The sequence below is a fragment of the Mastigoproctus giganteus genome, chromosome 5 (assembly GCF_048544385.1).
Source record: "Mastigoproctus giganteus isolate SK-2022 chromosome 5, ASM4854438v1, whole genome shotgun sequence".
Lineage (NCBI taxonomy): Eukaryota > Metazoa > Arthropoda > Arachnida > Uropygi > Thelyphonidae > Mastigoproctus > Mastigoproctus giganteus.
The window spans coordinates 197,687,517-197,710,131 of NC_143579.1; the positions used below are offsets into that span (position 1 = coordinate 197,687,517).

The 22,615-nt window shown below is 38.1% G+C and overlaps 1 protein-coding gene across 1 annotated transcript in view; it reads right to left on the reverse strand.

Moving 5' to 3' along the window:
- Window positions 1–3,286: 3,286 nt before the first annotated feature.
- Window positions 3,287–22,615, reverse strand: part of LOC150085985 (coronin-1C-like) — a 239,686-nt gene continuing 220,357 nt past the window's right edge. Inside the window, exons 10-11 of the mRNA XM_090374319.1 lie at window positions 7,085–7,198; window positions 3,287–4,250 (exon numbers count right to left, since the gene is read on the reverse strand). Of these exons, the coding sequence (XP_090230445.1) occupies window positions 4,068–4,250; window positions 7,085–7,198 (297 nt within the window). The 3' untranslated portion in view covers window positions 3,287–4,067. The remainder of the gene's footprint in view (window positions 4,251–7,084; window positions 7,199–22,615) is intronic.

Below are 22,615 nucleotides of genomic sequence, written 5' to 3' on the forward strand. Positions count from 1 at the left end.
TTCTCTTCCTTCAAATTCTTGATTGACACCACCTCTTTGCGTATTGTCATGCATTTGTTAAAATATTTGTTTAGCTAAACTTCCTACATGCCCATACCAGCTCAAGTTTGCTTTGCTTATAAATGCTTGATTGGCACTTGGTCCACTTTCTTCTCAGTCTGCCTCTGTGCATATTGCCATTCATTTCTGCTAAAATATTTTTTTAGTTAAACTGCCTACAAACCCATACCATCTCAAGTTTTCTTCACTTACCTCTAGTTGTATATTTGTTATCCCATGATTTTATTCTTATTTCAATATGGGCTTGCTATTGCTTCCATCTGTTAGTTCTATTTATTTTTCTTAAAATTCTCATTTCTGAGCAGTTTCTTTATATTTTATCCATGCCTTGGTTTCATGGATTAAAACAGGTTTCAAATCTGCTCTGTAAACAGCTATTTTTTTTCTTTTGTTTCAAACAAATTTGATTAGTAGCTTTCTAAACTTCTTGCTTTTATTATATTATTTATTTTCATGGAACTCCCATGATATTTAACTCCTAAATCTATACTTCTGTCATTCCAGAAACATCTTGTCATCACAAACAACCAGCTTTCCTACTGCCTCTTCTCTCTTAACCGCAAAGCACTACAGATAATTTCTGGATATCCATTACTTATTGCCAACCCAGAGGACAAAAGCTTGAGAAAGTGCATGCATCAGAATATACAGGTTACTCTCCAACCAACACATTTAAAATTTATGTCTTTGTGCTAGTGATGAACTGTAAAACTTTGTGTGGTTACTGTTGGATTTTTCTTTATTTTGGCAGCTGAAATTTTTAAAGTTATTTCTTTCATTAGCATATGTACTGAAGGCAATCTAAAAGTTAGATCAAAAATTCTGTGCATGCACTTATTTTGCACATAAGAGCAGTGAGCTAAGTTCTCTAGATTTAGTGCTGTGATTACTCAGACCATTATCAATCAGTGTATCTTAAGTGAAAATTTGCGTCAAGGTCATCACATCTATTTGTGAAAAGGAAAACCCAGAGAAAATCCTATTCCCCCACCAGAGTATAACCAGTTAAAAACTGTTCAGTAAAGATCCATATTTACCTGGAAAGAACTACAGAAACAAATTCTATTCTCCTCCACTATAGTTCATAATTTATAGTTATGTAAATTTTGGTAACCCCTTAAACAGTTTACTGTTCTGTTAGAGAGAATTAAGCAGTGGTGTTGGGGGGGGGGTAAAAGTGACCATGGACAAATGAAGTACAGATCTGTCAGTTACTTTATTTCTTCAAGGGGGAAAAAACCTAAAACAATTTTTGAAATTGGTACATAGAGAGAACTTCTCATCCTATAGTGCTATCAGAAAGTGATACAGGCAGTTCTCGTGGGTGCACGTTAATCCAGTAATTTCTATCATGGAACTGAATGTGAACAAAGTAGAGGAATTATTGACGGAAGTTTGGTCTGATTTATGAGGCCCACCTGAGCAATGGCTATCAAACATGCACAGGGCTACTTTCACATTCCCCAGCTATTGCTATCTTTCCAGAAGATGCAAAAACAAAACTGTGCAGAGCACCTTTTGATCATGTGCAACAATGATCAAAATGACTTGGATTCATCATTTTTAACAAGAAAGGTGATACTGTAAATTTTTTATACAAAGATCAGTGCTGTGTAATCAGTTATCTTCTGGAGGATGCCATTAATTGTCACTTGAAGATATTAATCATATTAGCATAATTTCAGTCCCACCTGGGTGCAGCAAAATCAGCAAAGGAAAGTGACCCAAGGTGGTTGCTCCACACAATCCTCATGCTAACACATGGATGGCAAAGCCAATGCATCAGATTCATCATGTCTACTATAATCTCCTGATTCTGCCTGATTTCTCCATTCACATTTCTTCATCTTTTCACCCCTGAGGTCCTTCTGCTTTGAAATCATTTTTCCGATGATGACACATTTCTGCAATTGTTTTAAGCACAACCAAATAATTGCACCTCCACTCCACAGGTGATAATAAATGTGCTGGTTTTAACATCATGAGTGATTACAGGTGAATATGGAAGTTTACTATATGTGTCCTATTTCGTCTAAGCCAACTGGAAAAAGATCAAAATAAGCTACTCTTTTTGTCAGTGGAATTGAAACAAATTCCAATTTTACAGGAATTTCAATAACAAACCCCACACCTAGTAGAGCAACTCAGAAACACTGATTTTTAAGGAGATTACTTCCACACAGAATTATAAAACCATATTAAAAATTTCAATATATTTCTACACCTTATAATAGACAAACAAGCAATTTCTAGGTTTCTCTTTGAAGAATATCTATAAAAATAGAAGATTATTCCATGAACATTTACAAACCCTGGTATATCACTGATATATGGTCCACTGTGGCAGCTTAGTTAGTAAGATATATTGCTCTCTACCACTTGTTTGGAGAGGTCTGGTTTCAATTCCCTCAAGGACTGGAGGAATTTTTAGAGTCCTCTTCAATCGAGGCTGTAGTTAACCAACCTTTGGTATAGGGTTCCCCCATAAGTTATTCCAGGGAATTTGCAGCTTGCACAACATGCAATCATCTTGCAAACACGTTCCCCCTGAGATAACACACACTGACTACTGTAGGAGTTGCAGGGAGGGGGGGTGTAGTCTCCTAATCCACTTATTCCCAGCTACAAGCTGGATATGTGCTTATTACTGATATATGGAATCAGACTGTAAAAACAAGTCTTCTATATAGAGGCTCAATATATCCTACATCCCTTTTCCTGGATATATATACACAATTTCCATCACAGGGCTGCACATTCCCCCATAATGGGGGTAATAATTTTTTTCTCATTACTTATGTAAAGTGAGCTCTTTCCTACTGCCTTGTTAGCTTTTGTTGCTGGATGTGAAGGCAATGAAAGTCAGCAAGCTTTATGTTAAACCTTTTTCTTTTTTGCTTCTTTTCTTTTTTAGTTTTTGTTTCTTTTCCAAATGCATTTATTTGTGACATGTCCATTTAGAGCATACACATGCTTTTCTCTGAATGCAATCTTAATTTTTTTTTTTTAATTTTAGAATTATGTTTCAGTAGCTTGTAGTCAAATGAGTTGTTACTTTCAAGCTTAGTTTTTGTTTTATATATGCACATATATATAATTTTTTTGTATGAAATTGGATTTCCTCTTAGCTAGATATAGGTCAGCATTTTTGCATGAAATATATTTTTAAGGAACAAAAAAATTTGCCCTAAAAATTAGAACAAAAAAACTATGCTGTAGTAGTGCCACAAAATTATTATTTTGTTTATTAAGCATGCAATCAGTATTATATACTATACTTGGAATTATGAATGCCTCAAATGATTCCTTCTAATATATATATTCCTTAAAGGAAATAAATTAATTCTAGGAGAAGTAAAAACTATTTCGTGATCTGAGCCATTATTTTTTTGAATAAATATTTTCCTTTACTCTCCTACATCCCAACCAATTTGCACAGGTATATGTGAATATAGCTAAAAATATATGTAACTATTTGTGTTATATTAAACTTGTTCAATCTAACTCTCTAAAACCTATTTTTCATAGAGGCTTTAAATAAAAAACAGATGATGAGAATATTTAGCCTCTTATCAGTGAAGGACATTCTGAATTATACAAAAGTCTGTGTTTAAATAAAATCCTGGGCACCAAACATCTGAAATTGTACATCATTGAGTTGGAGCCAGCACAAAAATCCAGCAACATTTTGCTAAATGTATATCTAAAAATCTTTACATGTAATAAAAAATTAAATATAAACTTTTAAAATGTTTATGACATGAGAGGAAAACTTTGTAACTTTCAAAGCATGAGGTTGCCACCTTGGAAGCATTATTCAAACGAGTGAGAACAAACATGCGCGCACACGCACACACACCCACACACACACACATGAGAAAATGTAAAAGTATTATTTTTTTCTGTTATTTGGTTTGCACAATCTTCAAAACATTATGAAGATGTTTTCTTCTGACTTGATTAGTTCCTGAAACATGTAGTGAAATAGAAGAATCCCAGAAAGAAATTTACACTTCATCAGGCATTAGGTGTTTATCACTATGACTATTACTGTGTGACCTATTGTGAATGTTGAAGGAGCCACTTTTATTCTCCAACTTCCTTTCCAAATCTCTGATTCTTACTTCATGTTTCAGGACAGTAGCTCTTAGTTTCTTCACTTCTTCTAGCAATTCATCCACTTTTTGGTTCTGTAAAAGAATTAAATACAGAATTATATGTAACAAGATAACAAAAATTGTGATCAAAATTATATGAAGTAAACATATTCCGGTTACATCACACAGGGCAACTGCAAATGGTAATCAAAGAAATGGTTAGATATAAATTGCAGATGTCAGGACTAAATAAAACAAGATGAAATGGAAAGCCAGGGAAAAAATAATCTTGCACTCAGGATAAAAAGTTAGTTAAATGCATTAATGTTAAATAAAATAGCAAAACAATCACATACCGAATGGGAACCAATCAATGAAAGATTAAATATTGTTAAAGGCCAGATTTAAGATTTGGTTTGGTTTGGTTTGGTTTTGGTTTTATTGGCGCATTAGCTACTAAGGCTATAATGCGCCAAGACCACCAGATTTAAGACAAATCATATGAATGCCACTATAACGGTAACACATGCACCAAAAATGATGTGGAAGAACAAAGTAAAGAAGAATACTAAAATTTACAAGATATATACAAAACTAGGCACAGTGTGGTATGCTCGTTATAACAGTGAGCAATTGAATGGGAATATACGTAAATTAAAATCATTTTGGCTTTTTGCTCATCACAGCCATGATCTCGTTATTTCCGTGCTCGTTATAACCAAGTTTGACTGTACTTCAATTATGATTTTATTCCTGTTAACATAATCTGTTTTTCACAAATTATTTTGGCATCCCTGTAGAAACAGTCTCTCCTGTTAACAAGCACAGACCACACTAAGAAATATTCTACGAGTCTTGTATAATATTTCCAGGGCTGAAATGATTGACAAGGCTTTCATCATATACTCCCTTCTATCATTTCTGAGCAGAATTGCAGACACTTTCAAATTTAACCCTAACCCATGACTTTTTTTTCAAAACTGTCCTGTACTTTTAAGTCTGTAGATTTCCTGCTCTTAACGTAACTTTGTAACTTTCAAAGAATGAGGTTGCCACCTTGGAAGAATTTTCAAACGGGTGAGAACAAACACATGCGCGCGCATGCACGTGCACGAGAAAATGTAAAAGTATTATTTTTTTATGTTATTTGGTTTGCATAATCTTCAAATGTCATTACTGCCAATGTGTACATCTTTTGTTTCTGGCAGACATACCCTGGTCCTATTCCACCTCTCCTTTTTGTCCAATATATTTCCTGTTTCTCTGATACTGACACCAACTATATCCTGTGGGACCTGCGCATTCTGCCGTGGGGGTCGCCTGTGTTGTCCGGTGATCAAGTGCGAAGACTGTTTCTCACACTGTTCAAGTCACTCATGTTAAATTTGAACTATGCAGTTTTTTTGGTCTCAATTTTCATCTTGGAAATAGAAAGAAAAAAGAAAAAATATATATATATTCAGCAGAAAGTGATGTATGATGGTGACAGAAATAAAGAGAGCACATTGGTAGCAAATTCCTGGTATAACATCATCCATGGTCACAAAAAAAGCGAAATCCAGAGAGTAAAAGAACTACAGAACTTAATAATATAAGTGCCATACTTTAAAATATATGGAACAACAAATTTTTACATTTTTGTGTAATAAACAGTTAGGTAGTTTTATATACGAGTTTAACATAACAATATGCCATATGAGTTTTTCTACAAACTTTACTTTGCTGGCAATGTATAGACAGGTCATTTAACAAATAATTCTGTGTAAAAACAGATTATGTTGACAGGAATAAAATCACAATCGAAGTACAGTTGAACTTGGTTATTTAGCTTTCAGTCTGTAAATAGAGTAATTGGCACCTTGTTCGCTGAACCATAAATTTATTTTGGGACTTCTAAGAATTTTGAAAATGGAATTCTAAGAACTTTGTATACATTGCAGGAATTCTAAGAACTTTGTGTGCAGATCACTCTACTGTCATTTTAAAGTAAAATCAGTTAGAAATGAATCCTTCCTTCAGAAACATGTCTGCTAACAAAAGAAAGTGTCTCTTGATTTGCAAAAAATTCAAAATTATTTGTGAGTTAGAAGGTGGTGCAAAACATTTTGCAGTGTGGAAAAAAGTTTCTTTGTCCTCTTCAACAGTGTTGACATTGTGGAAGAATAAACGTTTACATATCGGCTTGTAAAAGAACAATTGAAAAGAAAAAAAAAAAAAAAAAAATTGGAAAGTGTGAGGTTACAAACGTCAATGAAGCGCTGCTTCAATGGTTCACTATAAAAAGACGTGCTGGATTTTCAATAGACGGTCTGATCTTGAAGGCTCGAGTGGAAAAATCTGCTAAACAATTTGGATGTGACGATTTTGTATGTAACAATGGTTGGCTGGATCGATTTAAAAATCAAATACAAGCATATTAATACAAATAATATGCATGTATATACTAATATTTCTTTTGTTTTTTGAATCTCTTTTTTTTATCAAGTTATGGAAAATTAAAAAAAAAAAAAAAAAGGTGGTAGATTTAACTCATCACTTATAGTGAGTAATGGTTATAACAAGGAAATTTTGTTAGTCCCTTGATGCTCATTATAACCAAGTTTGATGGCATTTCAAGTGTGGAGATGACGATCTTTTTAAAACAAGGAAAAACAATAATTCCATTTTTATGTAATACAGTTAAACTGTTTTAAAAAGATAAACACGCATAAACTCATAACTGTCTTTTCAAAAGAGACAAAGAAATGAAAATTGATCCTTTAAACTTCTGGATCCCTTGAAAATTGGATTCATACTCTTCACCACAGAAGAAATTGAATTGACAACATACATATAATATTTTCATTGACTGTTTATCTGAAAATTAAAATATTTAAATATAATTTTTATTAAGAAAAAAAAAAAGCTGTCATTCTAAATATACTTACAGGAGGCTGAGATTGTGGAGCTGTTTTCACTGGCATCTTGTCCAAAACATTTGATTTTTTAGACACTTTAAGTTCCTTTTTCTTGGAGGGTACATAGCCATCTTTCAGTGACATCTTCATTAAAAAAAAAAAAATATATATATATATATATATATATATATGTATGGCTCACAGGACATAAAAAGAATAACAGTATTAAGAAGCTAAGTAATCATGGAGGGTGGAGAGTAACAGTATGAAAAGGAAGATAATGTTGATTATGGATCAGGGACACTGCATTAGCAAAACGTACCCTACAGCCATAGTGTGTGTGTGTGTGTGTGTGTGTATAGTATGTAGAAAGTGTGAAGAAGATTTTTGTTTAATCCTATTGAATCTACGGTATATACTAGAAGTGAATTCGACTAAATGGATAAGGAATGTAGCGATATGTAGTAGGATGAGGTGACCAGGTAAGATATGAAAAAGAGAGAGACAAATAGTTAGCAAGAAATTAAAATAAGAAATGAAAAGGCGACTAAAATAAGACTACATTGTAGTGTTTTTCACAATTTCAGTGTCTTCATCAGAGGCCATCCACCGAAATTATGAGAATGACAGCAATGTTCTTGCTTCTGTTTCCGACATGTTCTGTATGCTGTGGTGCACGTGTGCTGTAGACACGTGTTAAGAACGAAATTGAAAATCTGAAATTTTGCGGTAAGAATAAGGTCTAATAAATTGTTGTTGTTGTTATTTGGTTTTTAGGAGCATTAGCAACTAAGGCCATATTACTCCGGTGATATGCGGTGGTCATTCCCTGACCTTTCCGCATCCTCCGTATTTGGTGGCTCACGGGCTTGAACCCCGGTCTAATCAAGAAGCATGTGCTATGCACTGCTGCTCCTGCCCACCTGGCTACGGAGGTGCCCTAATAAATTGTGCCAATAAATGTAGGACATACAGATCATGGATGACCTTACAGAAGCAAGTAAAAAGAATTGAAAAAACAAAAAACAAACAAAAAAAAAAAAAAATCTGAAGTAATGATATTGGAATGCAGGAATAAGCAAGAAGAAAGGAACTTACCGTTACCTTGTAAGACTGAAAATGACCAAGATGGCGGTGTGCCAGTATATTTATGTATAGGTACGCTAGTGGTTCCTAGTGTTAGAAAATGGTGTGGGGAAAAAAAAAAAAAAAAAAAATTGCTTGGTATGGTGCTGTAGGCTAGTTGGATATATAAATTGAAATGCAATATGTGATGATGAATGCTGTTAAACACGTGGTGTCCAAACTGCCCAGGATAGTTGAGAGATATAATAGCTTACAAAGTAGTGGTGAAAAGCAGCTAAACTTTAAGGCGAAAAATAGATTGGGTAAAGTAAGAAGGTAGTATCTCGCATATTACATTTGATAAACTAATCACTCACAGGACATAAGTAGGGACAAGTAAAGCAGAAAGATGAATGAAGTAGAGGTAAGTAGTTGGGCTCAGGTAGTTTGGGGTTGCAAACCTGTTCCTATAGTTAGGACCCTGAACGATGATAGATATAGAACATGTCGGAAACAGAAAAGCAAGGACATTGCCATCTTTCTCATAATTTCGATGGATGACCTCTAATGAAGACACTGAAATTGTGAAAAACACTGCAATGTAGTCTTAATTTGGTAGTCTTTTCATTTCTTATTTTAATTTCTTACCAACTATTTGTCTCTCTCATTTTCATACCTTACCTGGTCACCTCATCCTACCATATATCGCAACATTCTTTATCAATTTAGTTGAATTCACTTCTGGTGTACACCGTAGATTCAATAGGATTAAACAAAAATCTTCTTTACACTTTCTACATACTATATATACAGTGGATTCCGGTTATTTGGGCCACCGGTTAATCGGGGCAAATCTTAAAAAAACAGAAATCAATCGAGAAAATAGCCAGGGTTTACTTTGCTTAATTGGGACAGCATGCCATTTAATCAGGGTAGGAGACTGCAGCACTGGAGATCACAACCATAAAACAATTAGCAGTCACCTGTTTACTGGGCTTTTCTGTTAGTGAAATCTATCATAAACGGACAGTAAACTTGATTTTGCGATAATACCGACAGTTGGAATTCTGTGTGTTATTATGGTGAAATGTGTTTACACTTCCATGAAATCTTCAATCATATAAAAAAATTAATTTTCAGATCTTCTCTTCATTCCTATTTTTAAAGCTTTGTAACTCGTTACTCTGTTCTCACTTGCGCACGTATTGTGTTACTTGCAATTTGTGTGTGCCGTGTTCTTTGTTATTGATTGCTTATCTTTTTACTGTTTTAAATTTTAACCCCCATCCACAAATGTCAGTGAACAGAAATGTCAACTAGTTCGTATGTACATATTACAGTACGTATTAATTATTTCGATTATCACGTATATTCTTCCGATTTTCACGTATCATTTAATTTTTTAATTGGTAAGGTAATAAAGAGTAAATTTGTGCTTAATATATCTTTGCTTTTATAGCTTGTGGATAATATTCCTCCTATTTTTGCTAATTAGAATTGCTGTTTAATAGAATTAAAATTCAATTCACAAACGTGATAACAATGACCGGCGCTTACTACACATCGTATAGTGAACGGTATGTTGAGTTCGTCGTAATGTGATTTTATTGTACAGTGAACCAATTGTAAAGGGGGGGGGGGTCCCCTTGTATTTTTAACTATTTAAGTGAAACTTCGGATAATTGGGGCAGCCGCTTAATCGGGCCAAAATGCACTAGTCCCGATGTGTCCCAAATAACTGGAATGGACTGTATATATATATATATATAAATATATATATATATATAATTGAAATTACGTACAATTTAATCAAAGAATAAACAGCAAAAATAAATGCAAAATTAAATAAAAACAAAAAATAAAGGTAATAAAGCAGACATTAGTGGCATCAAAAAATGCAAAACCACATGTTGCATGTAATTAACTTAAATAAGAGGCAAAGTAAAATTAAATATTTCACCCCCCCCCCTCCTTTTCTTGTGTTTTGTGCTACTTTACCTGTTAATTTCATCTTCACTCTACTGGTTTGCCACTCTACTGGCACAGATTTTATTTAATTTTACTTTACCTCTTATTTAAGTTATTTTTATTTTTTTTTTTTTTGATTTGGTAGTTATTGGCGCATCGGCTTCTGTGGCCATATTGCACCTCCCAAGGTTTTTGCAGTACTTTGATCCAAGCCCGAGGCGGGAATCGAACCCGCGACCTTTGGGTTGCCGGGCAGGTACTTTACCCACTCGGCTAGCCCGGTCGGCTTATTTAAGTTATATATATATATATATATATATATTTAGTGTATATGTTGTGTTTTGTGGTTATAGGCAATTGTATAGCTGTTTAGCAATACAAGGAGGCGAAATTAGGTAAGTAATTGGGATAGAAATAGATACTCCTGCCCTCAAATTACACTTAGCCCAGAGTGTGGAAAATTTGTAGGAAAGTGAACGGTATATGATTGAAGAATATAAAGTTCGAGCTCGGGTTATCTGGGAGCATGATTTCCTGTCTGTGCTAGTAACAGCCCTGGACATGGTAGATATGAATCCTTAAGTAGTTGTATGTATCCAAATATATCTTCCACTTAACAATACTGTCTTATACTTAAACTTTTACTAATATAATCTTAAACTTGTAGTAACTGGCTAGAATATGTGAAATGGTATCACATCAGGATTCCACCCCATTTCACATATACAGCCTATAATGTTTCATTAGTTTCCTGTACATATACCCTTGTAGTGTGAATGATAAATTAAATTTAATTTTGATCTAAATGAATTTTTATGGGCTTTTTATATGTACAAGTAACTGTGACATTATGTTATGTTACCTTTAATTTTATATAAGTAAAATCTATTATTTGTTTAACTGAGGGGGAGAAACAGGTTTACTGAAAATGTTATACTAAAGGGTAACAGTTTAACAAATATAAATTAAAAGTTAACTGACGATATTTTAAGGAGTCCTTATGTGCTGTGATGTAATGACTAGATCGTGAATATAGCCTAGCTTAATTTTTCAGCACTAGTTGGTTGAAAGTTTTGCCAAGTGCATAGTTAAGAGATTCTAATAACTTACGGAGATTATAAATTTAAAAACTAAGTTATGGGCTTTTTTTAAAGCCCATAACTTAGTTTTTAAATTTATAATCTCCGTAAGTTATTAGAATCTCTTAACCACTATGCACGTGGCAAAACTTTCAACCAACTAAGCGGATTACTATGAGGTGAGTGCTAAAAAATTAAGCTAAGCTATATCCACGATCTAATTAAAAGTTAATTAACATTTATAAAAAAAAAACAACCGTAGTAAGGACTTAACCATGCTGCACTGTGCTGGTTGAACCAAAGAATGATTGAAATGATTTGACTTACTTTGTTGTGCTAAATTTGGAGGTTGCCATTGTCTGTCGTGGACTTAAGGGGAAACCTCTTAATCCTCCAATGCCTCCAATGCCACACTGCCCTAATTTGTGCAGCAATCTTCAATGTGCAACAGTATCAAAAGCCTTTCTAAGATCCAAATATATGATATCAAAATTATTCTTTGCATCCAGTTTCTTTGTGACTACATCATAAAATCCAATCAAACTGGTCAGACAAGACTTCCCCTTAACAAACCCATGCTGTTTCCCAGCTATAACTGAAGTCTTATCTAGATGATCCTACAATGATTCTGTCTGACAGTTTGCCCTTTTGAGGTTATACCTTTTGTTATCCAACAAGGAGTGTTGAGTTATTTGTAATTGCTTTTTTTATTTGTTTAGTTTGAAGGTGATGGCTCTATGATCTGATGTGGTTCAGGCTGGCTGGACACACCAGTTTGTAATTTTATAGGCTATTGAATTGGTGGAAAGAGTGACATCAATGTCACTCTCCCACATGGTACTGCTAAAAGTTGGTAAGTGATTAGGTTGATTTATCATTTGAAAGGGTGAGGTGGCTATAAAACCTGGCCATTGTGTGTGCCTGCTATCTTCTGTATGGCTATGCCATAAGGCTGACCGACAGTTGACATCAGCATGCACTATGATATTTGCTGTAGGTAGCAGGTCTGTGACTTCTTGTAAATATTCTATTATAGGATTTATATCTTCGCCAGGTCTGGAATAAAGTGAGATAACATAGAACTGTTCCACAGCACTAGTGATATTAGCACACACTGTTGTTGGGGAGCAGAGGTGACCCACCTTTGTGACTGTAAGGTCAGTGCTTTTCACTACTATTGCTGTAGAAGGGACACTCGAGGTGCATTCCATGATTTTGTAGTTTCTTGGGTATCCTTGAACCCTACTCATATATGTGTATGGTTCTTGGAGTACCAATATGTCTATGTCATTTTCTTCTAATTTGAGCTTGATCTGATCTACAACAGCTCTTGCTCTTTGAGCATTCAATTGGACGAGATTTAGAGCCCTAGTCATGTTTCTATTTTCAGTCTGGCCCATAATTGGTCCTAGATTGTATAAGTTTTACCATTTTTTAGAGCAGGGGCATTTGTCATCCCTGATGCTGTGTGCATAGTCAGTCAGCCGTGCTGCCTTGCAGGTAGCACATTTTGGCTGGTGAGACTTATTTTTGCACCTTTTGTAATCGTGGCCAGTGACTGCACAGTGATCACAGACAGGTTCTTTTTTGACTGCAGTCCTGGCAGTATGACCATGCTTATGACATTTAAAACACTTTTGTATGGGGAAATGTTCCCTGAATCTATGGCTGGTCCAGCCAACCATAGATTCTCTGTTGTTCCTGCAGTGCCTTCCATATTTTAGGTGTAATTTCTGCTATTATGTTAAATAATCCATTTCCTTTTGCTACTGAATTTTTTATAGTATATATCCATCATTAGGTCTTTTTTTTTTTTTTTTTTTTTTTTCTAATGTTGCCTCTGGTACATCAAAAATTAAGATGTGAGGATTTTTTCCTTTTGACTTTTCTGTTTTAAGTCCAAGCTTTGTAATTCAGGTATTGCTTCCACCTTTTTTAAATCCTCTTTATTTGCTTCTTCCATTAGCACCCCATTTTATTTCACTTTTCTCATACTGTTGATTTTTATGTCCTTTAAGTAGGGCTTTAGTTGTGTCATCACTGTTTCTTTGACAGGCTCACTGGATTTGTGGGCTGAGTCAGACATTGCTTCTACTATGACAAGGTTTGTTTCTTTATTTCTGGATGTTTTCTTTGTATTGTTAACCTCTTTCGGCTGTGTAGTCACTGTTTTATTTGCCCTTGCTACTTGGGCATAACTTAATGTGTTGATCTCTTTATAATTATTTTTTTCATCTGTCACAGTTTCCACTTTGGTTTTTAAAACTCTTGTTTTCTGTGTCCAACTCTATGACTCTCTGCTCCATGACTGTCCAGCAGTTGACTATCTGTAGTCTTGTTGCAGATGTTATTCTATTTGTTTGCTTGTGGAGAAAGTCTTCTATAGGTATAGTTTTAACTCTTTAATTTGTTTGTTGGTCTTGAATCTTGTTTATGGTTTCAAACCTTATTTCCTCTTCTGTTTTGTTCTCTGTATTTTTTGCTATCTTTTTCTTTGTACTCTTTATTTTCTGTTTGATTTCTCCCTTTTTTTGCCCTTTTCATACCAAGGGGGCCTAAAGAACATGCTTCAGTGTCTTTGTTATTTATTTGCTCATTATCGTTGAGGGTTCTTTCCCTTAAAACTTTGATATCTGAGTCTGGGATATCCTCTATATTTAAGTCAGGGTTGTCTCCTGGTTTCTGCATTTTTTCGTCCATATTTAGGCCCTTTTCAGTCATTCTGTTCATATTATATTGTTTCCTCCGTTGGGAGAAATAATTTGATGTGTCTGTTCAAAATTAGACCTGGTATAACACAAGTAATGGGATTTCCCGGTTTTGGCGGGAAAATCTCCTTGAACAAAGGAAACTAAATTAAAAACTAAAAATATCTTAAATCTCTTACTAGATCTAAGTTCTCCATTAAAGATAACCTTGATATAACTTGTTTTCTGTCTAATGTAGTTAAGAATTTTGGGCCCCTTGAGGCGTAGGCAAGTCAAGGATTCTGACAGTAAGATCGCTAGCGCTACAGCAATTGGACCATGCAGAAATACGCTCAAAAACACAAAAATATATATGCACTATCAAGAACAAAATTCTTACCTCAAACAAATTACTTCTCTTCATCCATGGTTACCTTAAGAATCAAGGGATCCATGTTAAGTGCTTGAGGAAAATATACTACTTCATGGGTAGTATATTTAGGAAAATATACTACCCACGAGGTAGAGTTCCTCAGGCAACTGTACAGAGAGGCCAGAAACACATACACTGCAATGATCAGGCAGCGGAAAAAGCTGTCCTGGGAGCATCTGGTTTCCAATGTGGGAAACTCGGGTCCATGGAGCATCATTTACCGAATAACTACAAATAAGCTGCCCAGGGGAGAGGTGGTACCTTCCACCATCACCCCCCCCCTCCAAGGCACCATGACCAACAACTGGCAGGACACCATCAATAATATTTTAAATGCCAATTTCAAACCTGTAGAAGGAGACACCCACGAACAACAACAGATATACCAGGACAATGAGGCCTATCATTTCCCCCAGGGAGAGGATTCCTTTACTCACCTAGAAGTCCAAATTGCCATAAACAAAATCAGAAATAAAAGAACCCCTGGACTCGACATGCTTAAGCCAGAACTGGTCAAGAAGGTGACCGAATTTACCTCAGACCTGCTCTTGGAACTGTACAACCACTGTCTCCACTCTGGCACGTTCCCCTCAGATTGGAAACTAATCCTCAAAAATCCAACTAAACAGCCACACATACCAGAATCCTACCAACCAATTGCACTCCTCTCTGTGCTCAGTAAAGTGCTAGAACAACTGCTCAAACAGAGAATCGAAATACACTACAATACAGCAAATCATCCTGCAAACGGGCAATATGGCTTCAAGTCAGGAAAATCCACCCTGGACCCACTGGAGCGTATCCTGAACATGGCAGAACACTGTCCACAGAAATATCTACTTCTCATCTCTATTGACTTTGCGGGGGCATTGGATGCTCTTTGGTGGCTGAGCATCCTCGCAAGACTCAGGGCAGCTCATCTGCCAATAAATCTCTACAGCTACATAAAAAGCTACCTGAGCGAGCGGAAGAAGGGTCTTGGTTCAGGCCCCCTACTGCAAGGTTGAGCACCAAGTACACTGTGGATGCCTGCAGGGCTCTGTATTGGGTCCCCTCCTGTGGAACTATCTCTTGGATGAGTTTCTCCACCTCGACCTAGGGGATGTACAAGCAGCGGCATATGACTTTTCCCTGGTCCTAACCACAGACTGAAGAGCCCAAATGGAAATTGGTGCAAGTACAGTGCTAACCAAACTCTGAGAATGGACAGAAAGTCACTGTCTCACAATTTCCTCCACCAAAACTCAATCCATCCTACTGAAGGTTTGTTTGATTAGTTGTTAGATTTTATTGGCACATTAGCAACCAAGGCTATAATGCACCAAAACCAGGTGATATATAAAAATTTAAGCTTTCAGTGACCTAATTACTTAGGTCACCATGTCAAGACAAGGCAGGCACAAGTGCCGATCAACTTATACTCAATAATTAGGTCATATCTCTCCGAGAGACGCATCATCGTGGAAGCACCTTATGGTAGAGTGAATCGTGATGTCCGCAGGGGCTGTCCCCAGGGTTCTGTTCTGGGGCCGCTCCTGTGGAATATGGTTCTGGACGGGTTCTTGGATTTGCACATCGGTGATGTGCGCTCACAGGCCTTTGCTGATGATTTGGCCCTCACCATTGCTGCAGATAGCAGGGCCCAGCTAGAGGAAAAGGCCAATCAGGCAATGCTGATATTGCAAAACTGGACCAGAACCCACTGCCTGACGATATTAACAACAAAGACGTCCTCCATCCTGCTAAAAGGCAAGCTTGATATACGTAGACCGCCACAAATAAAGGTGGGACCTACCACAATAAAATTAGTGACCGAGTTAAAATATTTAGGGGTTATACTGGATGGTAATCTTACCTTTAACACCATCTAACTTATATCAGAGCCAAAATTAAAAGATACTCTGGATTGGTGGCTAGGATCGCCAGGCGGGACTGGGGGTTAAACCAACGCACCTGTCATTGTTTTATAAAAGAACCTTCCTACCGATCATCACTTACGCCTCAGCAATATGGTTTCCCAAAACAGCAACTGTAGTAAACCGACACATCCTTGATGCAACGCAAAGAACCATACTACTGACAGTTACACGTGCTTGTAGGACAACCAGTACCCACGCACTGCAGGTCTTGGCCGGAGCTCTCCCCCTTGACTTAGAGATCACGCGCAGGGGAATGATCTACCACATAGAGAAAGGAATACCTTGTACATACCATGGCTATACTGTGGACGTTAATGCACCACAAAAAAATGAAAAGACAAGACTGCAAAAACACCTGATGCAAGTTTGGCAGGAGCGCTGGGCCAACTCAAATAAGGGAAATATCACCAGGAAATTCATTCCGAACATCGACAGGATGTACCCCAGTCCCCCAACTTGGTTTCAACCTGGCTTATACACCGCCTATTTATTGACTGGTCACGGGGCCTTTAAAGCCAAGCTGGCAGCGCTGGGGATTGAGGTGGATCCGAGCTGTGCCTGTGGGGAGCACATTATGTATGATTGCACCCATTATGAGGACCTCAGGTGCAGACTGATCACTGCAATACATTACCTCCCCAAGAACTTGGAATCACATCTATTGGACTCACTAGAGGAACACAGGGAGCTAAAGGAATATGCCCAAAAACTATTTGGTAGGCGTAAAACACTGATAGCCATCTACAGAAGAAGATAAAAATAAAAAATAATAAAATAAAATAAATAAATAAATAAAAAGAGACACAGAACACGCGTGGAGAGGACTCAAGGAGAACCTCCCTCAGGAACCTGCTCACTACTAATCATCTAAAACCAGCGATCGCAAGAATAACCCCATGGAGATGCGGATCTTCCCATGATGAAGAGAACCACAGCCATTGCTAACAGACTAACAACGGACCTGACCAGTGTTCATAGCTGAGGACAAATCTGGATACCAAACGCTACCAATGACAGAGAAGACCGACGAAGATAGAGAAACTCCAAGTTGCTGCCTCAACGGAGTCATATTGGCTCAAGGCTCTGCACTCTCTTGTGCAGTGCAATTCTTTTACTCCCACACCCGGCAGGGGAGGGAGGTGATGGCTTGCTGTCTCCTCTCTTCCCTGCCACACCATTCCTTCCCTCTGGTGGGGCATGGGCATGCCTCACTGAATAATTGGGGGTCACCTACCCTATCGACCCTCTTCTTCCTATTTCACCCCCCAGCCTTCACTCTCCCCTCCCAGCACTTTCTCTTGCACAGTGTATAGCCCTACACGTCCAAATTTAAAATACACCAAAAAAAATTTCGCCCAACCTTTTAGGCACTTCAGAAACAGGCCTTCAGCGTCAAACCCCATATTAGCGCTTTAATGTAAGTGAACTAAAATCAACCGCGGTCGTTCCAATTTTATTTTAGGTCCTAGCCACTAAAATCCCAGGAAAGTAAGTGGCAGGACCTGCCAGAGTACAACTGACTCAATGGTAACACCCGGCTAGCCTCCACGTGGCGAGGTATGGGCAACGTCGGGTCCCATTAGGGGCCTGGCAGCCAATAAGCCGGATAAACAATGGGCACAACATATAACACTACTCATGACCCACACACTTCTAAATCTCTGGCTTTGACAGGGTACTGTCACCGATACATAGAACATTTGCGGAGATGGGAGAAATCCCAGGAGCCGCTAGACCCTCAATATACCTCATACCTCATGTCAAGATATAAAATAACAAAGGTATAAAATGTAGAAAAGATAAATCAATAAAGAAATAACAATAACATGTAAATTTTAAATACAAGTAAAAACCTTTGGAGCATCATTTTATTGATTTAAAATAGCTAAAAACAGCAGACACATTGTCATTGTCAAATAAAATCTGACCGAGTGTATACAGCTCAGTTAGATGATTAAAAAGCGGTAAAACGGATATTGCTAAAATCTGGACAGTCAATTAAAATGTGTTTGATTGATAAAATTGTGTCACAGGACTCACACATAGGAGGATCATCAGCCCTCAGCAAATACGAATGAGTCAAATGACTGTCCTATGCGGGTCTGGGCAAGAACAACTTCCTCCTTACGATTCCTGCGCAGACTAGACTGCCACGGTTCAATTACAGGCTTTATACGATATAATTTATTCGCAGTCTGTCTATTCCACGAATCCTGCCATTGGGAGTATATCTTTTGGTGTATTATTTGCCTGTAGTCTGTACAGGGGACTGACAGGCAGTGATTATTATTGGGAATTGCCATTTCCCCTAATCCCAATGTGGCTGGGAATCCAGCAGAAGTGGATATCGTATTCACGTACATGGAGAGAGTGAATCTTCTGCTGAATGCAAGACAGAACTGGATGAGGATTATATCTCACAGTTATTAAAGCCTGTAACATGCCGAGAGAGTCAGAATATAAAATGAACCGTTGATATTGGCATTTACTGATGTGATCCAATGCTAACTCTATAGCGTGCAGCTCTGCAGTAAATATGCTGCATTTGGAAAGAATCTGCTGTGATATGGTGGCGTCCAGAAAGACAGTAGCAGATCCTACATATGATTCCGACTTCAAGCCACCTGTATAAACTGGTGCAAAGTCAGAATGTTCAGCTCAGTGTGCTGAATAAAGCTGCAGGTAGACAGATGATGGAGTGTCTGACTTCCCAATTTTTAAGGAAAAAGTCACATGCTGGAACGTGAGCATGCCAGGGTGGAAGAGTTGCTTTGGTGTTTGGGCAACCTTGTCTACCTTGATTTTATGTTCTTTGAGTAGCTCTTAGAGACGAATACCAAAAGGACGATTGGCAGTCTTATGGGTGTTGTACAAATTTTCCCATCGTGGCTCAAAAACAAATGGCCACATAGGATGGTCTGGCAGGGATTTCAGTTTTAAAGCGTACTTTAGAGACAAATGCTTACGTTGAAGCGATAACGGTGGTTCGTTTGCTTTGACATATAAGCTCTGGACAGGAGATGTTCGATATGCTCCAATAGTGATACGGAGAGCCTGATGATGGACAGGATCCAGCCATCGAAGTACACTGTCTCTGGCCGAATTGTATACCAGGGACCCGTAATCTAATCTGGATTGTACAAGTGCACGGTAAATGCGTAGTAGGGTGCATTGGTCCGCACCCCAAGATGTAGAGGAGAGAGAGTGCAGAATATTCAGGCCTCTTATGCACTTTGTGCGGAGTTGACAGATGTGATCCTGAAAGGTCAGCTTTTTATCAAATACGAGTCCCAAGAATTTTGTGTCCGCTGCTACTGGAATAGCATTTTGTCGGAGCCTTAATTCAGATTCAGGATGAAGATTACGCTTACGACAAAAGTGTACACAAACGGTCTTCTGTGGCAAGAACCTGAATCCATTAGACAGAGCCCAGGAATTTAGGCGATCAATGGCTTTTTGCAATTGTCTTTCTATAACCCTCATGTTGCACGACTTACAAAATATGTTAAAGTCATCAATATAGAGGGCATTCTTTACAGTTGGAGGAAGTTGTTCGGTGATGGAATTTACTTTGATGGCGAAAAGCGTGACACTTAATACTGATCCTTGTGGTACTCAATCCTCTTGACAGAAGGGACGAGAGAGTGAGGCTCCCACACAAACTTGGAAAATCGATTGGCTAAAAAGTTTTTAATAAAAATGGGGAGATGCCCTCTAAGACCAAGGCTATGCAAATCTTTTAAGACGCCAAATCTCCAAGTTGTGTCATACGCTTTCTACATGTCAAAGAATACAGACACCAAATGTTCACGTTCTAGGAAAGCATCCCGGATGGATGTTTCCAATATAATAAGATGGTCCAGAGTGGACCGGTTCCTTCGGAAGCCGCACTGGATGTTAGAGAGAAGGCCATTCAATTCTGAATGCCACATTAAACGAAAGTTAACCATTCTCTCTAGGATTCTGTACAGACAGCTAGTCAGAGCAATAGGACGATAATTAGTAGTGACTTTTGGATCCTTTCCTGGCTTAGCAAAGGCAAGAACGATTGCTTTGGGCCAGGAATCCAGAAACTGCCCTTCAATAAAGATTCTGTTATATACAAGGAGCAGGTGATCCATATATTTTGGTGAAAGCTGCTTAATCATTTCATAATGGATGCCATCTGGTCCAACACCACTTGCTTGGAAAGAGTGAGAGCTCTTTTCAGTTCCTGTATAGTGAATGCCCCGTTGTAGGGATAAAGGCTCTTAGACTTAAAATTAAGTGCCTGTTTTTCGATTTTATGTTTCAGGACCCTTCGTATTCCCCAGAGTTCCTCTGGGGAATATGAAGATGTCGCAGAGATGTTATAGAATGTTTCCCCAAGAGAATTGGCTATTGCAGTTGGATCTGCAATAGTGCATCCATTATAATCTAGGATTGAAGAATTGTGGGATGTATATTTTCCCTTCATTTTCCGGATTTTGTCCCAGACCAACTTAGTACTAGTGGACCGAGTAATTGATGAAGTAAAACGGATCCACGATTCCTTTTGACTCCAACGGCGGATGTAGTGTGCTTTGGCTCGTGCAAGTTTAAAGGCTATAAAGTTCTAAAGTTCTAAAGTTTAAAGTTCTAAAGGTTGGCCGTGGTGGGATATCGTCAGATTATCCCCCAGGCTTTGTTTTGTGCCTTTTTTGCTGCTGTGCATTGTGAATTCCACCAAGGTTTGGGAAATGGTGGAAACCGAGCAGATGTTTTTGGAACCGCATTCGCAGCTGCTTGGACGATATTTTCTGTGAAGTACGTGACTGCATCATTGATAGGTTTCTGACTGATGGCACTGAGGTCAAAATTTGCCTGTTGTTGGAAGGCAGTTCAGTCAGCCTGATCTGTCTTCCACTGTGGTAACCTGAAAGGAAGACACTGTCTTCCACTGTGTAACGAGGTTATCACAGGGAAGTGATCACTTCCATATGGGTTCTCCTCCACTTCCCAAGTGAGTGAAGAGAGTAGAGAAGGGGAGCAGATAGAAAGGTCAATGGCAGAAAACGTACAGGTAGGCATATGGAAGAATGTGTTAGTTCTCACATTTAGAAGTTGGTTCTCACATTGTCATTTAGCATATGCTCTATGACTCGTACCCTTCCATTATTGCTAGCACTACCCCACAGGATGTTATGTCCATTAAAATCCCCGAGAAGTAAGAAAGGGGAAGGCAAATGCGTTACAAGATCATCAAGGTCTTCCTGGGAGATGTCAGTCCCAGGTGGCAAATAAATAGAGCAGACAGTTAATAAAAATTCCACTGTAAGGCGAATTGCAACAGCCTATATGCTGGTTGTAAGTAGCAAAGGCTGAACTGGGGTCTGGTTGCCCACAAGGATAGCCACTCCTCCACGAGTAGGACCATCTGCAATTCTGTCCTTACAAAAAAAAATGTTATGTTATGCATGGTGGGGTTATCATTTGCCTTTAGATAAGTCTCCTGCAAGCAAAAGCAAACTGGCTCGTGCTTTTGCAGGAGGGCCTTGATGTCATCAGTATTTCGCCGGAATCCACGACAATTCCATTGTAGGAATTTAGCCATTATTTTGGTATGGTGGGTCCATCAGGCGACTTCCGAGGTGCTGAGGGCTTATTTTTGTCAGTCTTGGATTTATCTTTTTTGGGGAAGTATGGATGCTGTCCCGTGTCCATTTCTTCCTCCACAAAGAGTTCCAAGACTGATTCGTCTGGGGGTATGGATATAGGAGTAGCAGTTGAGTGTGTTTTTTTGGTGGGCTTTTCCGAATTCAATAAATAGTGTGCAATTGGAGTGAATGACTCTCGAGGTGGTACGGTCATCTCAGTTTGTGTACCGATAGTGCACTTAGCAGAAACCTTCTGGGCATAAGGTTCCCCACTATTTATTGGTTTGATATGTTTTCTGGTGTTTTAAATTTTTGGATTTCTTTTTCATCCTTCCACTGCTGGCATGCTCTAGAATAGGCGGGGTGCTCTCCTTGGCAGTTGATACAGGTCGGTTTTGAAGCTGAGTATTCCTTGCTCTCATGGTCTTTAGCACCACACTGAGCACAGGCAGGTTTACCATGAAAAGATGTTTGTGAGTGGCCGTATTTTTGGCATCTAAAACACCTCAGTGGGTTTGGAATGTAAATCCTCACTGGGCAGTTTAGATAGCCTGCCTTGATGGAACTTGGAGGCCGTGGGGTGTTGAGTGTGAGGATAAGAACTCGGGTAGGGACGAGATTCCCATCCTTTCGTATCGATATTCTCTTGACAGCTGTCACTCCTTGGTCTTTTAATTCAGAGCAGATCTCTTCTTCAGAGACTTGAAGAAGGTCCCACTCTGATATAACACCACAAGAAGAATTCAGAGTTTTGTGGGGGGGGTTACGGTGATAGGTATTCCTCCTATGGATGTA